The sequence below is a fragment of the Pezoporus flaviventris genome, unplaced genomic scaffold (genome assembly GCF_033815535.1).
Source record: "Pezoporus flaviventris isolate CSIRO_AGI_PZ_B2104156 unplaced genomic scaffold, CSIRO_AGI_Pfla_v1 ptg000025l, whole genome shotgun sequence".
Lineage (NCBI taxonomy): Eukaryota > Metazoa > Chordata > Aves > Psittaciformes > Psittacidae > Pezoporus > Pezoporus flaviventris.
This window is the reverse complement of record NW_026892573.1, coordinates 32,074,290-32,098,856: the sequence shown is the minus strand read 5'-3', so window position 1 is coordinate 32,098,856 and position 24,567 is coordinate 32,074,290. Positions and strand designations below refer to the sequence as shown.

Below are 24,567 nucleotides of genomic sequence, written 5' to 3'. Positions count from 1 at the left end.
TTGAGCCATCCTCCAGCACTATCCCTGCAGGCTCCATGCTTGCCGTTACATGGAAAATCTGTGACAAGCCAAAATACACCCAGGAGTTAGAAATTACACCGATTTATTTGTGCCAACACAGCCTAAAGGGACAGAGAGGGCTGCACGCAGGAGACAGTCCCCAGCATCACCCTAGAGCCCAGCAAATGCAAACCACATCACTTTGAGGAGCCCAGGGAATCCCGCACTGCCAGGAGACCTGAATCTTCTCCCCAAAAACATCCTGATGTGGGGAAACCAGTGGGAAAATCACACTCATTGAGAGGAGGATGAATTACTTCGTGGTTACTCTGACCATGTGAAAGAAAAGAGGAGATGAAGGGGAGCAGGCAGCACTACCCAGTAAAAGCACATTGCTTCCCTGGGGGAAGCCATTCTATTGGCATCCACATTGATTTTCAGAATGAATTCCCAGCTCACTTCCCACAAGGACCCAGCCACCGAGAGCATTAGAGGAGCCGATTCAGGACTCGTGTACTCCATTAGGTCTGTGAGATGAGCTCCGTAATAACAAGTGAGAGATGGATTGCTTCGTGGGGCTGGGAGGGGATTGCAAGGGCTGGGATGATAAATCCTGTGGCTGCAGAAGGGGATTGCTGAGATTACTCTGTATTTTTTATGTTGAAGGGGGGTTTTGCAGAGGAAATAAGGGCAGCTCATGTGCCCAGGTCACACAGTAATAATGGGTCTTGGTGGGGGGAAGAACAGGAGGCAAGAAAAGAAATTGAGTCAGGAAAATAGTATTTGATGACTAGTACATGCTAAAGGTCAAGATGTTTGTGCTCCTCCATTGGATTGAAACAGGAAGAGTTTTCCATAAGAGTAAGGCACACAGTGAGCCATAGGTCCCAGAGCTATTTCAACTTGCCATGCTGCAGTGCCCAGCTCCCAGGCAATGAGGACCAACACTCCTTTCCCATGGCCATGTAGGACATTCAGTGAATAAGCTCCAGGTGGTCCCATTCAGACACCTCCAAGCATAAGTTCAACCTGCATCATGACCAAAGATGCTCAACTCAATCTGACATGAGCCATAAAGAATGACGCTTCTCCATCCCTCATGGCCATGAATAAACTCGTGGCTCTCCTTTATTTAACAGCATAGACGTAGCCTTCAAATCCCTTGGCTTTACATTGAGAACTTGAGTATATGTTGACGGAATGTCAAATAGAGCCAAGAAGGGATAAGATCTTGTTCCAGTTCCTATTGCCATTCCCAGGGGGGCAGAGTTAAGGTTACGTAGTGAGGCCATGTGGGAAGTGTCATCTTAACCCACATTTCCTGGCTGGCTCTTCTCCGAGTTTGGGGAATTGGACTCTCACGGTCTGGAAAAGGCAGTTTTGGGACACCCACAACTTAAAACTCAATGTCAGCAGCATGAGCACGTCTCACTGGGCTTGTGCTACAGATGTTGTGCTGGCCCCTGTGAGAAAGTGAGCCAAGAGGCTCAGTGGGGACAAGCCAGCACAGCCCTGCAAAATCCTGTGGTGCCAGACCAACTGGAGGCTTGGCACTCACTAGTCCAGGTTAAGATGTGCCTTTTGGGCCATGTTTTGCAGTAAAGAGGGAGAAAATCTCCTCGTGACTCCATCCCCAAAGCAAAGATACACAACCGCGAGCACACGGCTGGCAATGGGATGGGCTAGGCTGGGAGCCAGGAATGTTTTATGGATGTTTTCAATCCCCCAAAGCGGTATTTCCCTCCTTGCTGACAGTTGTGAATTCCCTTTTCAGAGCACTGGAGTATTGCTGTGTGCACAGGGCTTCACACCATGTTCCTGGACTTACCTGAGAGAAACAATTACTCAGGCTCCTTTGGAAACTGTTGCTCAGAATGCCCTTTTTCACCAGAACCCAGTCTGCCTTCCCTGCTTGAAGGCAAAGGCTGGGACTACAACTCGCTATATCCCATGGACTTGAAATGATGCCCATAGGAAGGCAGCGATTTTTGGGTCAAGCTCCCATCAGTGTTCAAGGCCAGGTTGGAAAGGGATTGGTGCAACCTGGTCTAGTGGAAAGTGTCCCTGCCTGTGGCAGGGGGTTGGAACTGGATGACCTTAAGGTCCTTTCCAGCCCAAACCAGTCTGGGATTCTAGGGTTGTTTGGCATCCATGAGCATCATGGAGTTCTCTGTGATGCCCACACTGTGCTGGCAAGGATTGAGTGGTCCAAGGGGCTTCACAGATAAGGTCTTCTCAGTTCTACCTTGGCAAATCGGGCCACAAACCACCTCAGACCATGTCACTGACTTCATGGCAGTTAAAACTTATGGCCAATGAGGGAATAGTAGAAATCTACTAGAAATAATCCCTAGGAGGGCACAGGAGTGCTCTCATCTTCCTCACTTTTTGGAGCAGCTCCAGCATTTATTAGCAATAAAAAGGGGTTACCTTCTCCCATGGGAATCCGCCTGCGCCTCCGCTTTCACTGCCAGCTCATTCCTCCAGCACAAATACAAAATAATAAAGAAAAAAGACAAACAACCCTACCAAAACATCCCTCCCTCTGCTTCTCCTGGCAGGGAGAGAACAAACAACACGTCCAATGGCTGATTCACCATGCCATTGCGCTGCCAGGAGGCCCTGGAATGACATGGGGATGAGAATGGTACCCAAGGAAGGTTTGTTTATCGAGCTTGCCCTATCGCCTCTGAATTGGATGGCATTTGGAAAAGCTGTTGTCAGTCTAAGGATGCCTTGGATGGGTGCCTGCTAAAGGTTTCCTCCAGTAGACTAGTGGGAAAGGGTGTCTGGTTGGGATAATCTCCCCTCTCTGGTTTCCATCAGGGTGGGAACTGTGTGCAAGGACACAGGTACCCCTAATATTCAGCATTGGCTTTATTTTGGGTGCTAAGCAGGGGGAATGGAGCTTCCCAAAAGCAAGGATGGGGCACAGATGCATCCTGCACTGCAGAGGAGCTGAAGGATGGGAACAAAGTGATATTTGGGTTTTGAGCTTTTCCTTTCCAGTTATTTTGCTTTGAGAAACCAATCAGGACAGACCGGATAAGGGAGAAGAGGAGATTTATGGCCAGGGATCTGCTGCACAGAGGGGTAGGAGCATGGTTTCTCTTACCCAGTTTCAGCCATCTAAATGATATTTAGCTTGAGCTGCTCCCCTGATATTTCTTCTACTGACAACAGTGAAATCCCCCACTTATTTGAGCATGCAACACAGGATACGGGAGAATTACCCATAAAAGAGCTGATGAGAGAGACAGGGAGACAAGGATGAGTGGCAATAAATAAATAGCATCATCTCTGCCCATTAGTGTCAGCGCTCTGCTTGCATCTGTATGGAACAACTACAAAATAGTGGCAATGTGGGAGCGTTTGCCTCGGAGAAGCATGGGAACCAGGGGAAAATATCACAGCACTGGAGAGTAAGTGAGAGAGAAGAGAGGGAAAGGAGCCAAGTCAGATCATCCTGACCTCAAAGCATTATATATCTCAGTTATTTTAACAGCAATCAATTCTTTGAAGGACAAAGGGGCAGGACGGAGAGAGACTGCAACAGGAACGATGTGATGCTTCTCCCTGGAGAACACAGGTTTGCTTGTGTGAGATGAAGCTGTGCCCAGAATCCCATCTCTGCCCCTTGGCGGGGGCAGAGACCCAGCTCTGTATCATATCAGCCCTGCACAGGGTGGCTACCTTTTAAAGAGCAAATCTGCTGCTCGACTGTGGAGCTCCACCTTTTGAGTCAATATTTGGAGGTCTAACATTTGGCCATAGGGGATGTCTGGTGTGCACCTATTTATTTGTGCTATAAGGGCTTCAGTGCTGGAGATAAAAGCAGCCCTTGCTTACACACAGCCTTGAGCATCCCACCTGGGACATCCTTATCTGAGAGTGGGACAATGACCTATGGCTGGGGATGAAGGACAACCCCAGGGTGGCAGCGTGGGCTGGGACAGGCTTCATTTGCTCCACAGATCTAACCCCATCTCTGACACTCTGCTTCAGGAATCATCATCTCTGACACTGTAAAACCAATTTGATGAGGGATTAAATGGGGAGAAAAGAAGACAAAAAGACAAAAAAGAAAAGGCTGGAACAGAGAGAAAGGACAAAGATGGAGGGATGGAACTTTATAAAACACAAAGTGGTCTCAAAGGGGGCATTTTGCCTTTTTCAGGGTAGGGATAATGTAGCAACACCAAGGCAATGCGGATGTGAAGAATTAGTTGCTTTTCTGACATATGTACTCTCTACAGATGCCAGGGGCAACCTTAGCAAATCTGGCTGGAGTCTGTGGAGCTGAGTGCTGCAGGACAGGGCTGAAGCTGTTGAAAACTAAGAGCTATCATAAGAGATGAAACATTTCTATGAGAAAGGGTGTTTTTCCCCCTCCAGAGGCAGCCCAGAATCAAACCAGCTTTGTCACTGTGTGAAATGAAGCTCTGGCATCCTGTTTTGGAGGATGTCATTGGTTCTTATTATTGGTTATTATCATTGGACAGGGCCTTGGGCAACCTGGTCTAGTGTGAGGCTTCCCTACCCATGGCAGAGGGTTGGAACCCAAGCCATTCTAATTCCATGATTCCATGATGGTGATGATTAGCAATTTTGGCTTTTCTTAACTGGCTTTCCCTTGGACTTCATGCCAACACAGTTTCACCCAGTGCCATGGTCCAACATGACACCAACGAGCAGGGTGAAAGCTCAGAAGCTGTTTCACCATCGACTTCGCACCACCCAACCCAGGAGAAAACTTGCTTTTAAGTCCTGAACAGCTTTCTTCTCACCCTCATTGTTCACTGTGAACAGTATGTGGGTGCCATTCCTTGCTTGAGCAAACACGGGCGCACGCCTCACTTAGCAGGGATGGAGAAGTAGAAAGGATGAATCCCAACCTAATCCCAGCCAGGGCTTCTTAACGGCTTGCTTTAAATTTTATGGCCCTTTTTATGGCGATGGGAGCGTAGGGCTTTAATGCTTCAGGAGAGCAGAGGAAAACTTTTGCTCGGAGAAAATGTGAACCTGTTTTATTATGCATGATTTAGTACCATTTCTATTCAAGGGAGCGCACAGGAGGCCCAAATATTTGCACTTTGTATTATAGAAGAACTGCCATTCCTGGCTCTTTACAGAAGTAATTTATTTCGATCTCTCCTTACCTTGGGGGAGAAACATTATAACTTCCAGTTTGCCAGGGAGTCAATAAAGCAGTGGTGCTGCTAAGGAGCTGCTTCACCAATGCTCAGCAAGGCAGCAATGGAGAAAGAAAGAGGATCCCCACATTTCTCCTTTCAGAGCCCCCTTCCTCATGGGTACATTTGCATCCATGCATGGGACCAAACTGCAGGAGTTTGGTCCCATTTTTCTCTCCTCTATCTTAATATCATTAATATGAATGTTATTAACATTCATAGGATTAATGTTACTTTTTTGCTCCCTGGGTGGTATTTTAGCTGTTGAGTTAAAAGGAAAGGGAAGCAGGTGATGTGCAGGGGGTAGAGGGGAAAATGGGAACAGGGGGTGGTGGTAGAGCCCCAAATTCCTCACATAGCTTTAGGTGAGCCCGGCATGCTCAGACAGGGCAGTATCAGCTGCATCAAAGCCGAAAGAGGAGACAAAAGAAGTCATTAACCCTTGTGGCTGCAATACCACGTCCCTGAACCATTGAGCAAAGCAGCCCAGGGGTCAGTGGGAGCAAGGGTCAGTCCATCCCCCAGACGGATGGACACTCAAAACAATAGATTGGCTTTGTTTTCTTTCTTGCTGGAAGTTCCTCTCCCTTTTCTATCTCCGCAGCCTTTACACTCAGAACAAACCAGTCTACAAAGGTTTTCCATGCAATTATTTTTCATCTGGGGGTATGGGCATACCCTGTCCTCATACTGGAATCGTCTAAAGAAGTCCTGAGGTCAAAACCTTTCCTAAAGGAAAAATGCAAGAAGAAAAATCTCTGCAAGGGATGGGAGGATTGTAGCTTGCACAGGTACAATTCTCCAGCTGGGCTCTGCCACACCATCACTCTAGCAAAAATGCAAACAGCTCAAAAAGCCATCCTGGATCTCTCTACCCGTCATTAAAACACGAGTCCTGCCCATCAGGCAGTCTATTAACAGTGCTCACTGAAAGCAGGGAAGGAAAAGGTCCCTTCCAAGGAGCTATTCCCATTGCCATGAGGTTAAAAATGCCTGAGACCCTTCGAGCTTTATGCATTCAGAAATCATGAATTCACCAGCAGTAAAGGTCATCAGTATCAGCTAAAACCTGGAGATTTTTCTCTTCCTTTTCTTTTAAGATGCAATGATGGCAAAAGGACTTGGAATTTATTCCCTCCACATCGCCATAATCAAATAATATGCTAATGCTATTAGCATGGGACCCTGCATCGCAAATGACTTTAGAATCATATTCTCTTCCAAAATACTAAAGTTTCATTTAGATTGGTCTCCACAGCAACCAGAAACGAACTGGAATAATGTTGGATGAAAATGTTCGTGGCTGGGCATAAAGAAAGAGGAATTTCACAGCAGGGATTGAAGGGAGAGCCATGAAGATGGCTTGAGCCTACCAAGGTTGGTGGGCTTGCGCCAGTCATCTTCCACCCAACCAATTATCAGTTGTGATAATGAATACAAAGACAGGATGCTTCGAGGTCCTTCTGGCCATGCAGGTCCATTTTGTCATTGTATCATAGAATCATAGAATCAAACCATTCTATGATTCTGTGACAAATTGAACCTGCATGTCCAGGACCACAAAGCATCCTGATGGAAAAGGGGTAAGGAGACATGAGGTTCATGTAGATATGAAGCCTGAGGAGGCTTTCTTGGTCCTCCTCCCCACCCATACTTTCTAAGTGGTGCTAGGGGAGATGCATATGAGATCTGGTTTCATTCATGCTAAATCAGTTCTTATCTGTTAAACTCAAACCTGGCTATTTGCAGATGGCCTGAGGGAACATAGCTGCTGATCTTGGGCCAGACTCCTGTATTTTAGGGTTGTACAAGCACAGACTATGGAGAAGGTATTTGCTGCTGGCTTTCCTCCATCAAAACAGGAAATGCTGCTCTTTCCTTCATCTCATCTACTCTGCTCACAAGCTCGCTAAGATGGGCATTGCCTCCCATAAGGATCTAGGATGGGAAGGACCTGCAGCATCCTCTGCCTACTGCCCACCAGTTGATTGCATGGTTTTGTCTCATTGAAAACACCCCCCCACACCCATTTGAAAATGACCTGAGCTCTGCAATGCCATGGCTGGAAAGCCACTGACTAGAAACCAGCTCTAATTTCCCTATGAAAAGGTTTTCCCAGCTGCTCCACTCATCTTCCCTGCACTTGTTTCACTCTGCGGTCACCATTATGTCAGTGCGATCCTCATCCTGGTTGGGGCTTCTGGGCGTACCCCTAATAAAATGAGTATTAGCAACGTGGCCCACAAAAATGCCTTTGAAAGCAGTGTCAGAAAGTGGGAGTTGTCTTGCTTGAGAAAGCCTGGAGTTCAGGCAACGAAAACAGCCCCAACCAGTCTCTCGGTTCTGTTTGTAATTATCTGGGCTCCGGTGGGTGTTAAAACATCTGTACTGGTTTGGCAAGGAGAGGGGAGCAAGACTTGTGCCAAAGGCAAGGACTGGCGTGGGTTGAAAGCAGCACAGCAATACGATGGTGTAGTATTCATGCTCAGAAACATGGGGCTGGCAGCTTCTTCCGCAAGGTCAGAGTCAGCCCCATCCCCACATTCCCCATCAACTATGGTTTGTATCCCTAGGGATACATTCCAAGAGCTGAAGGAGGTTAAAGGAGACACAGGGTTGGTTGGAGCCTCAATCCTGCTGGGTTTAACATCCCCCTGGTCGCCATCAGTTCAGTTCCACGTTAAGCTCTTGTGTTTCTAACTCCATGCGTGACCGCTTCCACCTGGACACCCTTCATCTCCCCATCATATCTTGGCATGGACAAGCAAATCCCTTCCCACTGGATATTTCTGTGCTGAGCAGCAGGACAAGCTCCCAGTGTGGATGTTGCTGCTTGAACCTTGTGCATTAAAGCATGGGCTGGTTTTGTGGTTATTTTTAACACATGGCAGCAGCAGCAGAGCTGGGTTTAGTGAGGCAACGGAGCGTAATATAGAGCTTGGTCCTCAAGAGAATCAGACAAGGCAGATTTATCACAATCTCCTTTAGGGTAATATTTCTGGATTCTGGCATTCCTCATACTCTGACTCAGGACCAAATCATCCTCTAGCATCCAAAGATCGAGGCAAACGCTCTCTGCCCTGATGGGCTGGGAACCATCGCATGGGCTTATTCAGCATCTCCTCACCTTCCCCTTCCTTGCTCAACGTGCGGTGAGCCCACCCTCAAAACCCACAGGAGCCAGATTACATTATCACCCATCCGCGCACACACCACAGATGGTACCAGCACCCAGACCAAAACCAGCATCTTCTTGCCCAGTGCATCTCCTGTGCTTTGAGTTTGGCTTAGGGCCAGCTGAAAATGTTCTGACATCCTCCAGCTGGGAAATGCCATTTAATCAGAATAGGAGCTTGCCAAGGGACTGCTTGAAGCCAGAAATTACCTTTAGAAGATAAAAGTGATTTTAAAGTAAAAAGGAAGAAGGTCAAGGTGTTTTGATTTATTCTCATCAGAGTGGATGGGTTTTTTGGGGGCGGATTGCCCTTCTTAGACCCAGGATTGTCATCATGTGCTTTTTCGATGTGAAAACGCAATTCGGAGCGGAGCCCTTGATTTCTTCTGAAATTCATTCAAATTCAGACTGAAAAGGTGTGAGTGAAAATCGACACTGAAAGTGCATGAAAATGAATTCCAGTGAGGGGAAAGATGAACATGTCGAGTTTTTACCACCTCTGAAGTGGAGTTTGTGATGGGCTCATCACCTGCTCTGCTTGCTGCAAGGGCACCGTTCCCCCAGCATCAGCTTGTTCAGACTCCATACGTGCAGCTTCTGAGAGATCTTCCTTCCACACAGGAATGGGACTTATTTTGTTTTAATTTTAATTACCTAGATCGCAATTAAATGTCCAGACTTGGTGTATTTGGCTGCTGAAACAGATCTGAATAACATCCAATACTTGGTGCCGCTCTCATTACTATCAGAGTCCGTCACTCATGGATGAAAAGTGGTTTGGTGACAAATATGTAGTGCACTGGATCTGTTTCACCCCACAGATGCTGGGAGAAATAAACAGTGATATAACAGGTTTTGGCTGCAACCACGGGAATGCAGGAACTACCAGGACCAGACCGGACCAGCCGGGCTGCTCCAGCTTTCCATATCCAAGTGCTTCAGAGACAGCTGAGTACGTCACAGGGATCACTCATGCAGCAGCACACCCACAGGGAAAACTGATTTGTGCCTTGCTTCGTCATTTATAAATTATTGAAGCATATATTTTAACTTATCTAATACAACTGAGGGCATCCTTGCGCTCATGGCAGTCTTAATTCTTTAAGCCACTTTATCTGTAAAAACAACCACTGTGTCATGCACGTTTGTGAGCACAGGGCTGGTTTTCCCTTCAAACTGCACCAGGAGACAGCAGACAGCAGTTTGTATTCTCATTACTGAGGTATGTCAGTGGTTTTCTTACTGCAAGAAGCAGCGTTTGTCTAGGACATCATGGACTTATCTGCATAAAGCTATTTGTGTCAGGCAGAGGACAGGCTGGTCCTTATAGCTGCGTGCCAAAGATATTCAAAGCATCTGCAAGGCTGCATTGAGTTCTTAAAGGTAGCAGAAGGGGGGGGAAGTGAGTTTCTAGAGCACTACAGAGAAGCCAGCAGGTTCTCAGGCCCTCAGAAGGAGTTCTGTTGATGCCAAAGAACAGATACAGCTTAGAACCTGTAATAAGCTGTAAAAGCATGAATGAGTTTCAAGTGAAAATCGTTGACTCCTTTTCTTAGACTCATGGGATGAAGTTTGGGATGAGGAAAGGCCACAGGAGTCAAGAAACTGGGATTAAGACAGGAAAGACAGAGTCTACTCTATCAGGAGACAAACCCCAAGAGAGGAAGGCAGTGTTTTTACCTGGAAGATCATGTACTGACCAAGCTTTGACCCTAACACTTATCATCAAAGCAACCATCGAGGAGCAAAAGCAGGCTCATCACACGATTTATGGATTTCAAGTGGGTATTTGAGAGACTTCATCATGACTCATCAGAGAGCAATGTGAACCGTTATGGCAAGCCAGCCAAAATAATTACCATCATAAAGGCTTTATATCAAGGTTGAGCCTGTGCAAAGTATATGCAAGCTCGAGGGAATGGCTTACACAGGTAGCAATGTCAAACAAGGTGGTGCTTGGCAGGGCAGGTGATGTGCTATGAGATAGAGGTGAGGATTGAGCCAAAGGCAGAGGGATAGCCGCTCACCACACTTCTACAGGTGATGAAGTAAGTACCCAGAAGCCTGTCCAACACTTGAAGAAGAGGATTTGTCGTCAGTTATGAAAAGAAACCAGCAAATGCAATGAGTCACTCGACTCCAGCTTACTTTCAAAAGCAATAGCATATAACAACAGGGGGAGTTTATATATTTGGCAGGAAAGTGATGAAAGGCGATCGTACCAAAAGTTGGCAAGGAGCATTGCGCTGGCCAGGATGGGATTTGGTCATGCAGAGCTGAAAGAACACATGATGAAATCTTCGAGGTGAAATGTTATTTTCCATCTTAATAAGCACATATAAAGGGTGGCAATCAGTCAAAGGTGCAGACGAGTCAGACACAGCCTTTGGTATGTGGCAACGACCCAGTAAGTATGAAAGGATGCTGGATGCCCCGTAAGAACTGAGTAATAAAACCTGCAATTAAAACTAAAACCTGCAATAAACTGTAAAAATGTGAATGAGTTTCAAGTGAAAATCATTGACTGCTTTTCATAGACTCATGGGATGAAGTCTGGGGATGAGGAAAGGCCACAGGAAGTCAAGAAACTGGGATTGAGACAGCAAAGACAAAGTCTGCTCTATCAGGAGACAAATCCCAAGAGACCTGCTAGAGCTTCACCACCCACAGTGGAGCAGCTGGAGGATGAGGAGGGACATCACACAGAGCAAGAAGGGTCAGAAAACATGAGTCTGGACTTATCCAGAGCCAAGGGGTATCAGGCAATACGCTGTGATACAGACTCAGATGGGGCAATGTCTCATCTTTTGATCTGCCCTCTTGCCTTTTTGATGCTAACAGGGAACAACCCCAGTTTTACCTGCTGGGTTGCTGAGGTATCTCAGCTCCCAACCATACTCTGAAGCCTGGAATTTCCCTGCAGCATAAATTCATTAAAATCACAGAATCATAGAATATTTGGTTTGGAAAGGGCCTCTGGAGATGCTCTAGTCCAGCCCCCTACTCAGAGGCAGATACAACAGCTCAGGACTGTGACCAGTTGGGCTTTGAGGACCTCCAAGAATGGAGATTCAGGTTTAGTTTAGTTTAGTTTTCTCATGCTTAACTATGAGTATTTGCCTCACCCTCTGTGGCTTAAAGTGATTTTAAGTATGGACCAACAATTGGATGCCATGGGGTATCCACAGATCAGGTGTAACCCCACAGCCCAAGTAATAAATCGCCAACATTACAGCTCTGACATCGTACCACACTAAATAATGCAGAAGTATGCTTGAGAAGCAGGCAGTAATTATAACTGAGGCATAGAATCCAGCGAGGGAAGAAATGTTATCTTTACAGATAAAATCAGTAATAAATGCTACTGCATTCATAAATAAAGATCAGTCTGGAAACAAACCCTGGGTGGTGTCATGGAAAGTTCACAGCAATCGACAGCTTCACGGCTCCTTCCTGCTCTGGGTGCCTTCACTCAGAGGCTTTAAAGGCTTCAGAAAGCTTTCCCTGTATTCAGGCTTGGGTTTAATTGTAAATATGAAGCAACACAAAGCAGTGAACAACAAAGTATTGGGGTCTGGGTAATGAGAGTCTAAATGCTGGCTTTTATCAGGTTTTACAAAGCAGTGCTCAAGGGGTACAAACCATGTCCCCTCTCAAAGGTCTGGAGGGAACAATGTGGAATACATAGAGGTAAAAACAGGGGAAATACATTATTTTGGGGGAAAAAGTGTCACACAATGAAAAACTACCGGAAATTATCCACTGCAAAGGTGTGATTTTCTGCCTTATCCTCCAACTTGCTCACACGCACATTTTGGGGTCCTGTGTCCATCACATTTCCCAGCCCAGCCCCTATATGTTGGACATGGCCTGCAGACCCACATCATATCCCCATACCTGAGCACCTTCGCAGGCATAGAATACAGCTCCATTAACCCCAGTGTGGTACAGCTGGGGACTAAAACACTTGCAGGACCCCTCTGGGAATAGAAATGCAGGTGAATGTGAGTGTGATTTTCCTCCCAGCTGGATGATACCCAAAATGCCTCCTTCTTTCCCTTGGTTTTGCTTCACCAGTCGCCTTGCTCCAAGCCCATCAGCTGTTTTTGTTTCCAAAGGCTTTGCATGGGTTTGCTTTTTGATGTGATGCTGATACCATCTGCTGCGTTTGTTCTTCCACGGTCAGTAAGTCATCCTTCAAATTCCTCAGCGCCCATTAAACTAATGGGGCTGACCTTACATGCACAGGGGCTTATGGTGATAAAAGCCAATTATAAACCCAAGAATTACTTTAAATGGGCTTCTGATTCTGGGTACCTGGCCTAGGAGACAGCCCTGAGCCATATGAACACAGCTTGCCAGCCTCTGCTGGGAAACCTGTGCTGCAAAGGCTGGGCAATGCTTTTTGCTCTAAAAATGTCCCCAAACCTCTTGAACTTCACATTTCTCCCTTCTCTCCCAGCTCAAATCCCAACCCCACCACAGCAAACTCAGTGGGACTTTGGCCAGGAAAGGGCAGGTTTTTCCCTAAAGGCCCCAGTGCTCCAGTTCCATATTTATCTCCAGTCGGATGCCCTTGTGCTGGGCTCCTGCTGGGAAACAGTCAAGAACTGGAGAATTTGGCTGTGGGTCTTTTCTGAAAGTTGAGCATAAATTTTCTCTCTTGCTGGTTGATGGGTTCATTATTTGCAGCCACACAGGAGCATTCCTTGTCTGGAAACCTGGCGCTCCCACAAATGGCTGCATCCTCTGCATGTTCCCATCAATACTGGGCTAAAGGGGGCTCAGCTAATGCATATCTCCCAGGGGTCTATATTGGATAGCAGAGTTACGGGTTTGCAAACACAAGTCCCACTTCTACAAAGTGTCCACAGCCACAATAAAACCTCTAAATAATGAAATCTTAGTACTTCCTAAATTTCCAAATCCAGCATTGCAAACTTCAGATATTCAATTGCACCAATTGGCTAAAGCCAAAAGCTCGGTTTTCTAACTGTGTAGATACCTTAAGACCTTTTCTTTACCCTAAAACCCTCTACATCCTTGCTTCAATCCTTTTCTTGGCACTCAGATGGGCTAGAAATCTGCTCATGGTATGGAATCATACAACGGTTTGGGCTGGAAAGGACCTTAAGATCATCCAGTTCCAACCCCCAGTAAGGACATTATTAAGGACACAACTATCACAGCAGTGCAGTGTTGACTCTGGTCCTGCAATGCATCTCGTAACACAATATGATGAAGAGCTGAGTTCAGCAAGAAGAATAAGGTGTAAGAGGATAAGAGAGGTTCATCCTCATCTGCTTTAAACAAAATGATGACAAATGACACCATTTAAAGATCCAGATAGCTCAAAGGTCTTAACCAATGGGTGGGATTCACCTCAGCAGAGGTTTAGGAGTCTACAAAGTGGATGTGTCCACCTGAGCTCATCAGTCCCGGTTCCTTGGAAAGCCAAGGGAAAGAAATGAGCTCTTTCAGAGTGCAAATGATTTGCCTCATTTTAGACATCTTTACCCATCTTCTTCCCCAAAATGGACAGCTTATAACCATCAGCACATGTCTCACTCTCAGTGGTATTGGTTCCTGGGGAATCACAGCAAGGAGACCCTGACTGATTGGTAGAGATCAGCAATGATCTCCCTCCGTTTCTGTCTTCTAGGAAGCAAATCCCAGATTATCTGTGGCTCTCTGCTCTTCGCCAGACTCAATAGCACCTCACCTAGCTTATGTCCGAAGGGAAAGAGGAAAAAAAGTAGGGGGAAAGGCAGCAGGCTCTGAACTGCTCTCAAGCTGCTCCTTTGTGCCAAGACCACTCCATCTCCGGTATTGTTTACACTGAAATAAAAGCTGAACAGTGTCAGATCTTAAAATAGCTTGCTGTTTGTGGAGCAGGAAAACCAGGGTCAGGGAAGTTTGGAATGAATTTAAAGGGACAGGATCACTAAGGGATGAGCTGGGATTCAGGCAAGGAGGTGTTCACATGCACCTGAAGTTCAACCAACCATAAGCCTGGTGCAAAGTGAGCTGGGGTTGCAGGTTCTTCCCTATTCATCTCAGTGAGGCTGGGATCAACCCAACTGGATCAAGCCTGGGGATGAGGTGTGACATCTACATTTGTCCCCCCAGAGTGAATCTAAAGCCATAGCTCTTCCTCTTGTTAGGAAAACTCAACATGGTAGAGATGGATGGGTGGGATGGATCCAAATGCCCTTGAGATGTGCAACCAGTGGGACTAGATGTGACATATGATGTTTTAAAAGAATGAGCTTCATGACACTGAGTGCAGAAAGCATTGATGAGAATACCAAGGAAAAGGCCACATCTGTATGTATGGTAGGATGCTGGGTGAGAGGAAAGGGCTCAAGGCTCAAGGACTCCACATTGCTGTCCCACTGCAGGCCACCTCCGAGTCCCAAATGGTGCAAGGGACATTGGGTAGGTGGATGGCACATGGGAAGGTGGGATACATAGAGGTAATCCAACCAGACCTGCCCCATTCACCCATGGATCAAACTCAACTCAACTGTAATCTTGCTCGTTGCTTATTGTAGAGTGTCGTACTGTCTGTTAGGGGACAGACTGGCCTCCGAGTGAGCTGGTATCCAAGTACAAACCATACCAGTGCTTAAAGATGAAGTCAAGACCAATAGACTTGTGTCAATAGAAGCTGAAGAGTCAAGTCCTGTCCCACCTTGAGGGCGGAAAGCTCCACAAGAGACTGCTTGTTCGGCTGCCCTTAGGTGGCACTGCTGCCTGCAGGCGTGGAAACAGAGCGCATCAGGACTCGGGTGCTTTCAGGGACACAAGGATACCTCCACCTCTCTCTTTGCCCCTATTTCTCAGCCCTTATTCCTCATGCCCCAGCACATTCCCTGGCACAGTGCTGGGCTTGTAACTTCCTTGAGCAGGGGAGGAAGGAGGCGTGTGCCAGACACAATAGCAAGGAAGTACCTGGTCTTGTGGCAGTCATTAATTAGTGTTTCCCCTCTGCTTCAGTTCTGCCGGGCCACGGGACAGACATCAGCAGTAGAAATAGAGGGGCTGCCCCACAGCCATCACCTTCCATGGGCTCCCCAGTGCCTCGCTCCTGCATGTTGGGATGGTGAACACTGGGGATTCAGGGATATCTTTGTGCCAGCCCATCTTGAGCTCCCTTTGCTCAGCAAACACCCATGTGAACCTGGCTGCAAGGAACTGATGGGGTGGGAGACATCACTGGCCTGATGCTGGGACCAACACATTGTGGGCGGAGAAGAAGGAAGGAGCAAGAGCAGCTGTATGGGCTCATAGCAAAGACTTGCAGGGAGTAGGATGGGGAGCAACCAGACAGCAAACTATATGAGAACCCCAGCCAAAGCAAATCAAGTGGGTACTAAAGCAGTGTATTTGCATCATGGGCTGGAAGGGGCACCCAATAGAGGGTCTGGGGAGCATCAAGCCAAGCAGAGCTTCAGTGGGGACCATGCACATGGGGTGTAGGAGCTCCCATCAACATGAGTGCAGAGTGATTGCTGTCTGGAGGCTGATCTCACAATCTCTGCTGGAGTGAGTGTGGCTGAGCTGAAGGAGGGAGGAGAGATACTCAGCTCTCCATTAAACATTAATGCTCAGCCCTGACTTGCATGCGGCGAGACGGTAAAAGCCTGGAGACTGCTGGGGATTGATCCCAGCCGTGATGTGAAATGCCAGCACCGAGCCTTGGAGATGGAGCAGGGAATGAGCCAGAGGCTGGGACTGCCCCATTGCAGCCCCCGGCAGAAAGCAGAGAAATAAATTAATGACGTGCCAGATAAATAAAATAAAATAAAATAAAATAAAAAATGAAATGAAATAAAATAAAGTAAAATAAAAGACACATGCATGTGCTAGGTGTGGGAGGCCACCATTGCCATTCACAGCCCATAAGGACAGGAGCCCAGCACCATCCTTTTCCCATACCCTGCTCACCATCTTCGAGCCTTCAGCTCAGAGCAAGGACATTTACTCACCCTCAAGTATTCCCTTCCCTGTTTCCATGGCTGGGTTACACCTCTAGCACAGGGGCATTAATGCAGTGCATGAATAAGCTCTTAACACTTCTTGAGTGTTTGCTCAATACCCATGTATCCAAGCCCTTAGAGATCCACTGCTCCATGAGGAGGTGGAAGGGGAGCTCCAGGGACCACAGTAAATGGGGATAGAGTTAGTAAAGGTATTGACCCCTCCGAAATAACCTGTGCATGGTTCCCTGCAAGGATGTGCTTGCTGCGAGGACACACATTGCTTCACACTTCTACACTGCCATAGCTGTGCCTCTGTCCTACCAGGAATGGGACAAGGAAGGGTTTTGTCGGAAGCATCCGCTCCAGAAGGAGTTAATGTCACAGGAGATGTGTTTAGTCGGATTTGGGTTGTTTTTTTTTTAACTCCAACAAACAAAGCACATGAGAAAATCCAGTTCACAGCTGAGCCCTGGCTGCTTGCCCACTAGGGCAGAGAAAATGCAGATGGTCTGAAATACCCACGTGCCTGCTTTTCTCCCATAGCCTGTGGCTCGGGGTCCCCAGCAGGTCTCCCCTCATTGTATCTGAGTCAGACAAGGTGGCAGTAGTGCAAATCACAGTGGAAACGCAGTGCTGAGCCAGGAGGAAACCTACTTCCCTTGTGCACCATCAGCTTCCTTGGACCTGGGATGCTGCAAGGCTCTGCTTGCTCAAGCCCAGTAATTAGCTCTCAAAGTAAATAGGTGTTAACAGAAACAAAGAAAGAGCCGCAGCCTGGGTAAACACTTTGGAGTCAGTTTAATTTCCCTTCTCCTGGCAGATGCAATCGTGCTGCTGTGCAATTGTTTTCAGGTTAGGGCAGGGAATGAAGCCCTGATGGGTTTGCAGAGCGGCCACTCCTACTGGTGGCTGCAGTACTGGGGCCATCACTTCGCTGACATTGAGGTTCCTGAGGCTGAATCGAGCTTCCGATGAACAAACCAGATGTGTAACACAGCCGTGATCAGCTAAACCAGCAACTAGCCATAGCGCAATGTTAGCTCACCCTAAACTCCAGCCTGTTTCTTAATCCTAAAGAGTTCGCCAGTCTAGACAGGACATGAAGAGCTAATGTGAAAACCAAGCGACATACTATTTACACACTCCCATTGAGCTGCAAAAAGAAAGAAGCATCAAAGGGTATAAATCTGTTTGGTCTTCTAGGTTTTTTGTCTTATGGGAGTGAGGGCAGCGTTGTCCTGTGTCACTGCAGATGGTTTGCAGCCAGTTTACATCACTGTATGCAGCTGCTTTTGGATTGCCCATTTGCTCACTAAATCATGCTAAAAAGCAAGCAAACCCCCTGATTTTCCCTACCATCATGGGGAGGTGGTGAAAGAGGCTTTTACTCCAACTGCCCCATCAGCTTTTCCTCCACCACCAGTGGGTTAAAAGCAAACTCATGACTGGTGACTGGGGCTCAGCTGATGTGGGGTAACCCTTCAAGCAGGAGGCCAGGGCTTGGAGCAAGCTGCTCTAGTGGAAGGTGTCCCTGCCTGTGGCAGGGGCTTGGAACTGGATGAGCTTTAAGGTCCCTTCTAACCACAGTATAATTGTGTGTGATGGCTGTGGTAAACAATGGCGATGGAGTGTTTCCCTGTCCAGGATGAAAATACATCCCACCCAGGAACAGCCTGGCTTTGGGGCTGGACCCAGCAAGGCTTTTGGGTCAGTGTAAAGGAATTGCACACCCAGGAATGAGTGCAATCAGAAGAATGTGCAGAGCAGTTTCCCTGGCAGTCCCCGATCTCGTTCCGCCACGCTGCCTGTCTGCTGGGAGAGGGAGGTTTAGTTAATTAATTGCTGCAATTAGCATGGAGTTATTCCTGCCCCTGATGGTTACCTTTTCCTCCCCTTTTTGGTGCATCCAATTACTGACTCATTCATTCTCCAAGGCAGGAGCCACAACAAGGCACAGAGAGGCTTGAGGATGAGGGAGTGAAGGATCTAAGAAAGAAATACCAGCTGTCCCAACAAGCTCTATCGCTACCCAGGAACTGCCTTAATCTCATGCAGGCTCCTCATCACTGTATCATACAGAATGGTTTGGGTCGGAAGGGACCTTAAAGCTCATTCAGTTCCAACCCTCTGCCATGGACACCCTCCACTAGAGCAGGTTGTTCCAAGTCCTGTCCAACCTGGCCTTGAACACTGCCAGGGATGGGGCATCCTCTTCTATCCATCAACATATGGCTTCGAGGAGGTGATGAAGACGGAGCAATTACAAGTCCTGCTACTATTGTTTTATTTCCCCCTCCAGCTGACCCATCATGGAGGACAGGTGATGGGCTTAAATACACCCAGATGGACAAGACTCCCAATACTCATCACACTGCAACAACCCCTCCACCTCCCTGCCCAGCCTCGGGCCGCAGGTCCTTCAAACGATCATTATCTACTTTGGGAAAGCAATGATTTATTGCCATTCCTTAGCAGGGATGGTGAAGGAAAGGTGAGTGTGGGGTCACTGCTTTAGCAAGCACCAAAGCGAAGCACCAGCTCTGAATAATTCATGCTCCCTCTTTTCTGCAGCATCTGGACACATCTGCTGCATTTGCTCTTGCAGGCTGTTTCCCACCTTACTCAGAGCATCTCTCTCTGGCAGCTGGGTACTGTTTCAAGTGGGTACTTTCCCTACAGCATTAACGTGCTGTGATTTTGTTACAAATAGGGATTTTTGTTCCTCTTTTGCTGATGTCACTCCTTGATCCTGCAGGGAATAGCGCTCGGATCTCTGCAGCCTGATGAGCCCTGTGTGCCCTTCGGGACAGATGTACTTGCAAACGGGAGATTGTTTTTCCTTGTGCTGCCCAGATTTCTATTTCACTGAAGTCCCGTATCGATCCCGCTGCTGCTGGCCTGAGAGCTCATTTTACTAAATGGGAAGGAAAAAAAAACCCAGTTCCCCACAGCTGAAAACAGAAAATCCTGCAACAAAACAGCTCCTAAAAAAAAGGGTCCTGAATGATTTCACTGAACCTGCTGACACTGGAATGGGATGTGATTTATTTAGCCTGACCTTTCCCTGAAAGACTGTGCTGGTGGCATTAGCAAGGATCCTCTCTACCACTTGTACACCCATTGCCAAGGTGACATCCCGTTTCCTGCGTCAGCCAGCGAATATCACATCCGTGCTGCTACGATGCTTTGTTTGCTGTCCTGCCTGACAAGCTCTTGGCAGGGTTACAGCTCTTGGCAGCTGCTCCACAAGGGACCAAAACAGACTCAAGCTGGACGTTATCATAGGGAGCTTCATGTAGACAGAGCTCAGGGCTGGAGTAGCCTGGATGAGGCTGGACCATGATGAGATGAAGCAAAGATGCCTGGAGGTGCTACTAAGTGCAATGGGATTGGAAGGTGACTGCATCCTGTGCTCATCCCCATCCCATCTCACTATGGTGAGCCCTTGTGGCTCTGTGGAACCAGAGGCATCTCACTAATGGTTACTGCAGAGGCTTGACAAAGCACAAGTGAGTTTGGATGGTGGAGCATGACCAGTAGAACAGGTCCCACCATGGAACACAACCACCCTGTGTTCTCTTCTCCCAGCATTTTCACAGTGAGCCCCAGGAGGAGATGGGGATTCAGGTGGGAAGGACGTGTCTGTCCTTCAGTGAAAGCCTGCCAGCAGTGGGGACACCCATGGTGGGGAATGACATGGTCCTTATAAAGCTTCTCACCCACTCCACCAAGGGACTGAAACCTCTGAATGAGGAGGGATGTCACTGCTGGTTCCCATCACTCCAAAAAGGGACTTTGGTGATGGATGAGGACCAAGGGTGCAGCTAAAAAATCCCCACATCCCACCAGCTTCTATAAGAGACTCAAATCTACAGTTACATGAAAAATTGATTAAGTGGCCAAAGTCTGCTCTGCTTCAGATGTCAAAGGCAGGAAAGCCTCATGGAGGTTTCCCATGTGTCCATCTCTTTCCCATTCCATCCCTCCCAGCCCTCCCATAGGTCTGATCTGAAAGAGGAGCTGTGCCCCATTGGGAGGACAGGGCAGGAGATGCTCTTGGCCATGGACATGACTTTCACAGTACCTGTGTTCTCCTCGGACTGGTTGAAGCCACAGATCTGGCAGATGCTGCGAACCCACTTGTTCATGTCATCCTCCGTCTCAGCCACCAGGTAGAAGGTTCTGTCACTGGTTTTGATGTCGAAGATGTAGCTGTCTTGCAGCTCCTTCTTGTTGAAGGTCAGGCCTGCGTCCACTTGCTCACAGAAGTTGAGGTTGATGACACGCAAGGGTTTCTTGGAGTGGTCATTTTTGTAGTACTCCAGGACATCAGGGTCGCCACTCATCCGACCGCTGCGCAGGACGAACCAGCGCTTCTTCCATGCCTGGAACCGAGAAGAGAGGAATCATGAACCCCATCACTCAAGTCATGAGGGTCAAGAAACCACTGCCATGCACAGGAGGACACACAGACATGACCCCTCTCTGCCTTGGTTGCTTTGGGATGCTGCTCAGGCCATCCCTGTAAGAGATGCGCAGGCTCAGATCATCAGTTCAATACCCAAATCCCACTGGTTATCAGGGAGAATTAAATACCAGAATATCATTGTAGCTTAAGATGACTCCAAGATGACGAACCAGCACTGCTTCCGTGACTGAAACCAAGAACAGAGGAAGCATGAACCCCATCACTCAAGTCATGAGGACAAAGAAACCACTGCCACGTACAGCGTGACACATGGACGTGACACCTCTCCGCCTTTGATGCTCTGGGATGCTGCTCAGGAAATCCCTGCAAGAGGTGCACAGAATCACCTCATCAGTTCAATACCCAAATCCCAGTGGTTATCAGGGAGAATTAAATACCAAAATATCATTGTAGCTTAAGATGCTAAGCTTAAGACTCATTAAGCTTAAGACTCCAAGAGCTGCTTGTTTTGAGGCTTAGAGCAACCTTGCTCCTACCTTACAGTTGCACTCCCAGGACTTAAATACCCTTTCACCTCAATGTAAGATAATCTGTGGGGGGGCATTACTGGCAATGCTGAAATGCCTTCCAGCAGCTTGGAGGAGCTCAGGTGCTTCAGACCTGAGTATCCTACCCTCCAGAGAAACCCCTGAGAGCACCGCAGTGCAAGTCTGCAGATACCAACCACACCAATTCCATCTCTGTTTAAATGCCAGGATAGAAAAGGCTAATAAAACCAACGAGGATCTGGTTTGTATGTTTTAAATATCAGGAATAATGCCAGAGAGACCCATGGAGAATCCAAGCTTCATTTGTTTTTCAGCATCTTCTGCTCCCCAGCACGTAGGAAACCCCTTAGCAAAGGAAAAGGTTATCAGTGATTCTTCACAGCACTGCTGACAGCAGCCCCATGCCAAACTGACCAGGGAAAGACCTCAGGGGCTTATGGTGTTTGAAGCAATACTCCAAGATAAATGTCAGCCCTCAGCCCTGGCATTGGGAGCTACAGCCCCTCTGCTCTCACCAATGCCAAATGCAGTTGGGAGCCCACAGGAGGGGGAAGAGACAATGATAATGTGCTAAATACTGCCACTTATGTTATATGGAAAATCGTGCAGGTGTAATTCCCTATTCCATGGGATGGAGGGTTTTTTGGGGGGATGGGTGCTGCACTAGCATCCTGGTGCCCATAGGAGGGATGTGCAGGATGAGGGACCACATTGAGCTGCTCCCCATCTGCTTTGCAGAGGGCTGAGCTCCCATGGTGTGTAGAAGGGAAAGACTATGTCTAAGTGTAGATGAGTTGTTCACGCTGCCTTGGAGAGCAGTGAAGGTGCTAGAGGTTCACAAACAACATAGGTTGGATACAGCCGACATGGACGGGTTATTGACAGCACTCCTGCATTGACCAACACAGACCTCAGTTTGCACCAAATGATGTCAAGGAAGAGGATGTAATCCCTACCATCCTGCATCACTTGTGGACATTTGGGTTTTTTTATTGAGATTTACCATATTACTTTTTGTTAAAATCACCAGCTTTGGGGTTAATATGATTATGAGAGGTTGGAGCATGAGGACGCCTATGATGTCCCTAAGAAAGAAGAACCAACAGCCACAGACATCTTTAGTAACCCAAGAAAGGAAGCAAGGTGAATGGTGTGCTGGGACCTCAATGATGCTCCTTGGGAGGTGACCACAGCCCTGTGATGCTTTGCATATTGGTGATGGGCATGTGCCAGTTGCACCAGGATCCCACGGATCTGGGGGATTTGGTGCTGAAATAAGCCTAAGAAACAACTACAATGTTTTCTCTGAAGGGTTCACTTTGCACCATACTTCTCAAAGGCTTAAAACCAGCTTTTGTTGGTGCCTTTGAGATTTGTAACCAAATTAGTTTTGCACTAATTCTCAAACTGGTCCCCAGTGCCAGGAAAGCAACTTCAGTGCAATCTTCCAAAAGCAGCAGAGCAGCAAATTGCTTAGCAAGAGGATGTGCAAAGCTGGCAGGCTTTGGTTTCATCCACGAGACGCTCACCCACTCCTCATTGAAACACCTGCTTTTAGATGAAATGAAATGCACACGGGAGACCTGTGTCCATCAGGGAGGGGAAAACCAATTTCACCAGGCAACAGCAATGGTTTGCTGGCCCATTTAGAAATGGACCATTGAAATCATTGGGAAACAAACTCCTGGACATTTTTTCTAGCTCTAGGTGGAAAACGTCCCATTAACTTCTTCTTAATACCAAGACATTTCTTTGCAGCCACTTGGCAGGGCTAAGACATGGGCACACGTCAATGAGGGGGTCTGAAAGAAGATCAAGGTGTGAAACCACACGGACCACCACCTGAATGAAGGCATCCAACACCAGTTCTTGCTACTTAGCTTGTTGCTTTCCAGCTATTCAGAGCCAACCCTTGCAGCATCTCTTCATGGCACGGAAGTGTTAAAAACCCTATAAAATATGGAAATTGGACACCAGAATTTAAAGCTTCCATGGAAAAAACAGGAGGAAATGCTGCAAGCAAGGCCGATGATGCTAACATAGCCTCCCATTTTATCGCCAGTGCCAGAGCCACAACTTCTCTAGTGCTTTTTGGTGTGTCTGGTAGCAATGGAAAGCCCCACACATTCACTATTTGTCAGAGCAAACAGTATAACACATGTAGTCTGGTAGCATTGGGTAAGCCCTAGCATAAGCTGCTAGCAAAAGACCTGCTTTTGCCAGGACAATATTTCTTGGGAAGCTTCAGGAGTTGGAATATCACTTGAAGAAGGGACCATCGAATGGGGAAACAGCCTCATCAACATAGGATGAGCACCCTGTCCACCTCTGCCATGTGCCTTCCTCTAAAACAGCTTCTGACATAGAAAACCAGCTCATGGCAGCAGCATTTGGACTGCCTGTCCAGAACAGGAAGCACAGCTGAATGCATCTCCCTCCACATGTCCCACAGCCATTCCTTCCTCTTAAGATCAGCTTCTGAGCCAGAGGAATAAGCACTGACCATTAGAAGAGAATGGACAGAAATAATACAGAAATAGCCAGGAACCTTCCTATTTTTATGGAGAATTCCCCCATTCCTTTGAACTTCTGAGCTCAGCAAGTGTATTTCAGTTCTTTCCTGCGGATTTACTATGTTTCCATTAGGAAAAAAGACTCAGCTTGTGTTTGCCAGGCTGGGGCTGCTCTTGGAGCACCTTGTGGCACTAACAGGGCTTGCTTCAATATGTAATGATACGTGGCAAAGGATACACAGCCAGCAGCATGTGGTCCATCCTCCTGGGACACCTATTTCCTATTCAAAGCTATGAACGTCATCCAAATCTTCTATGTTTAGGCTTCCTTAGAGTATCACCTTCCTGCAAGAGAGTGATTTAAAGGACTACCAGCCACCAGCTGCCACAGCAGCAGGGTGCATAGGGTATATGTACATGGCAATCACAGCCCACGCCAAAGCACAGGAGGATGCGACTCCACGTGGACCTACACACTCTGTAGTAGGTCTCTGTTTCCAAGACCACCTTCTCCCATCACAGGGCTGTGATGGCCAACACGCATCTCCCTCTCCACCTGGCTTCTCCTTCTCTCCTCATTTCTATTCCTTCCTGGCTCCTTTGAAGCCCCTGTTGCTGTCAGCTCCTGCCAAAACACTCTGCCTCACCGACACGCGGTGTGAGCCAAGGGCTCTGTTTGTTTAACAGCTTTACAACGTGGAGAGGCCAACAACTTAACAGCCATA

General features: G+C 47.5%; 1 protein-coding gene across 3 annotated transcripts in view; it reads right to left on the bottom strand.

The window, feature by feature from the left end:
• The window catches only part of GAB2 (GRB2 associated binding protein 2), a 101,553-nt gene that overhangs the window by 13,991 nt on the left and 62,995 nt on the right, over positions 1 to 24,567 (bottom strand). For all 3 annotated transcript variants that reach the window (XR_009744221.1, XM_061458077.1, XM_061458076.1), the window contains exon 2: positions 20,437 to 20,737. Coding sequence is in view for 2 of the 3 variants with exons in the window: in XM_061458076.1 (XP_061314060.1) it covers positions 20,437 to 20,737 (301 nt within the window). In the remaining variant the exon portion in view is untranslated. The remainder of the gene's footprint in view (positions 1 to 20,436; positions 20,738 to 24,567) is intronic.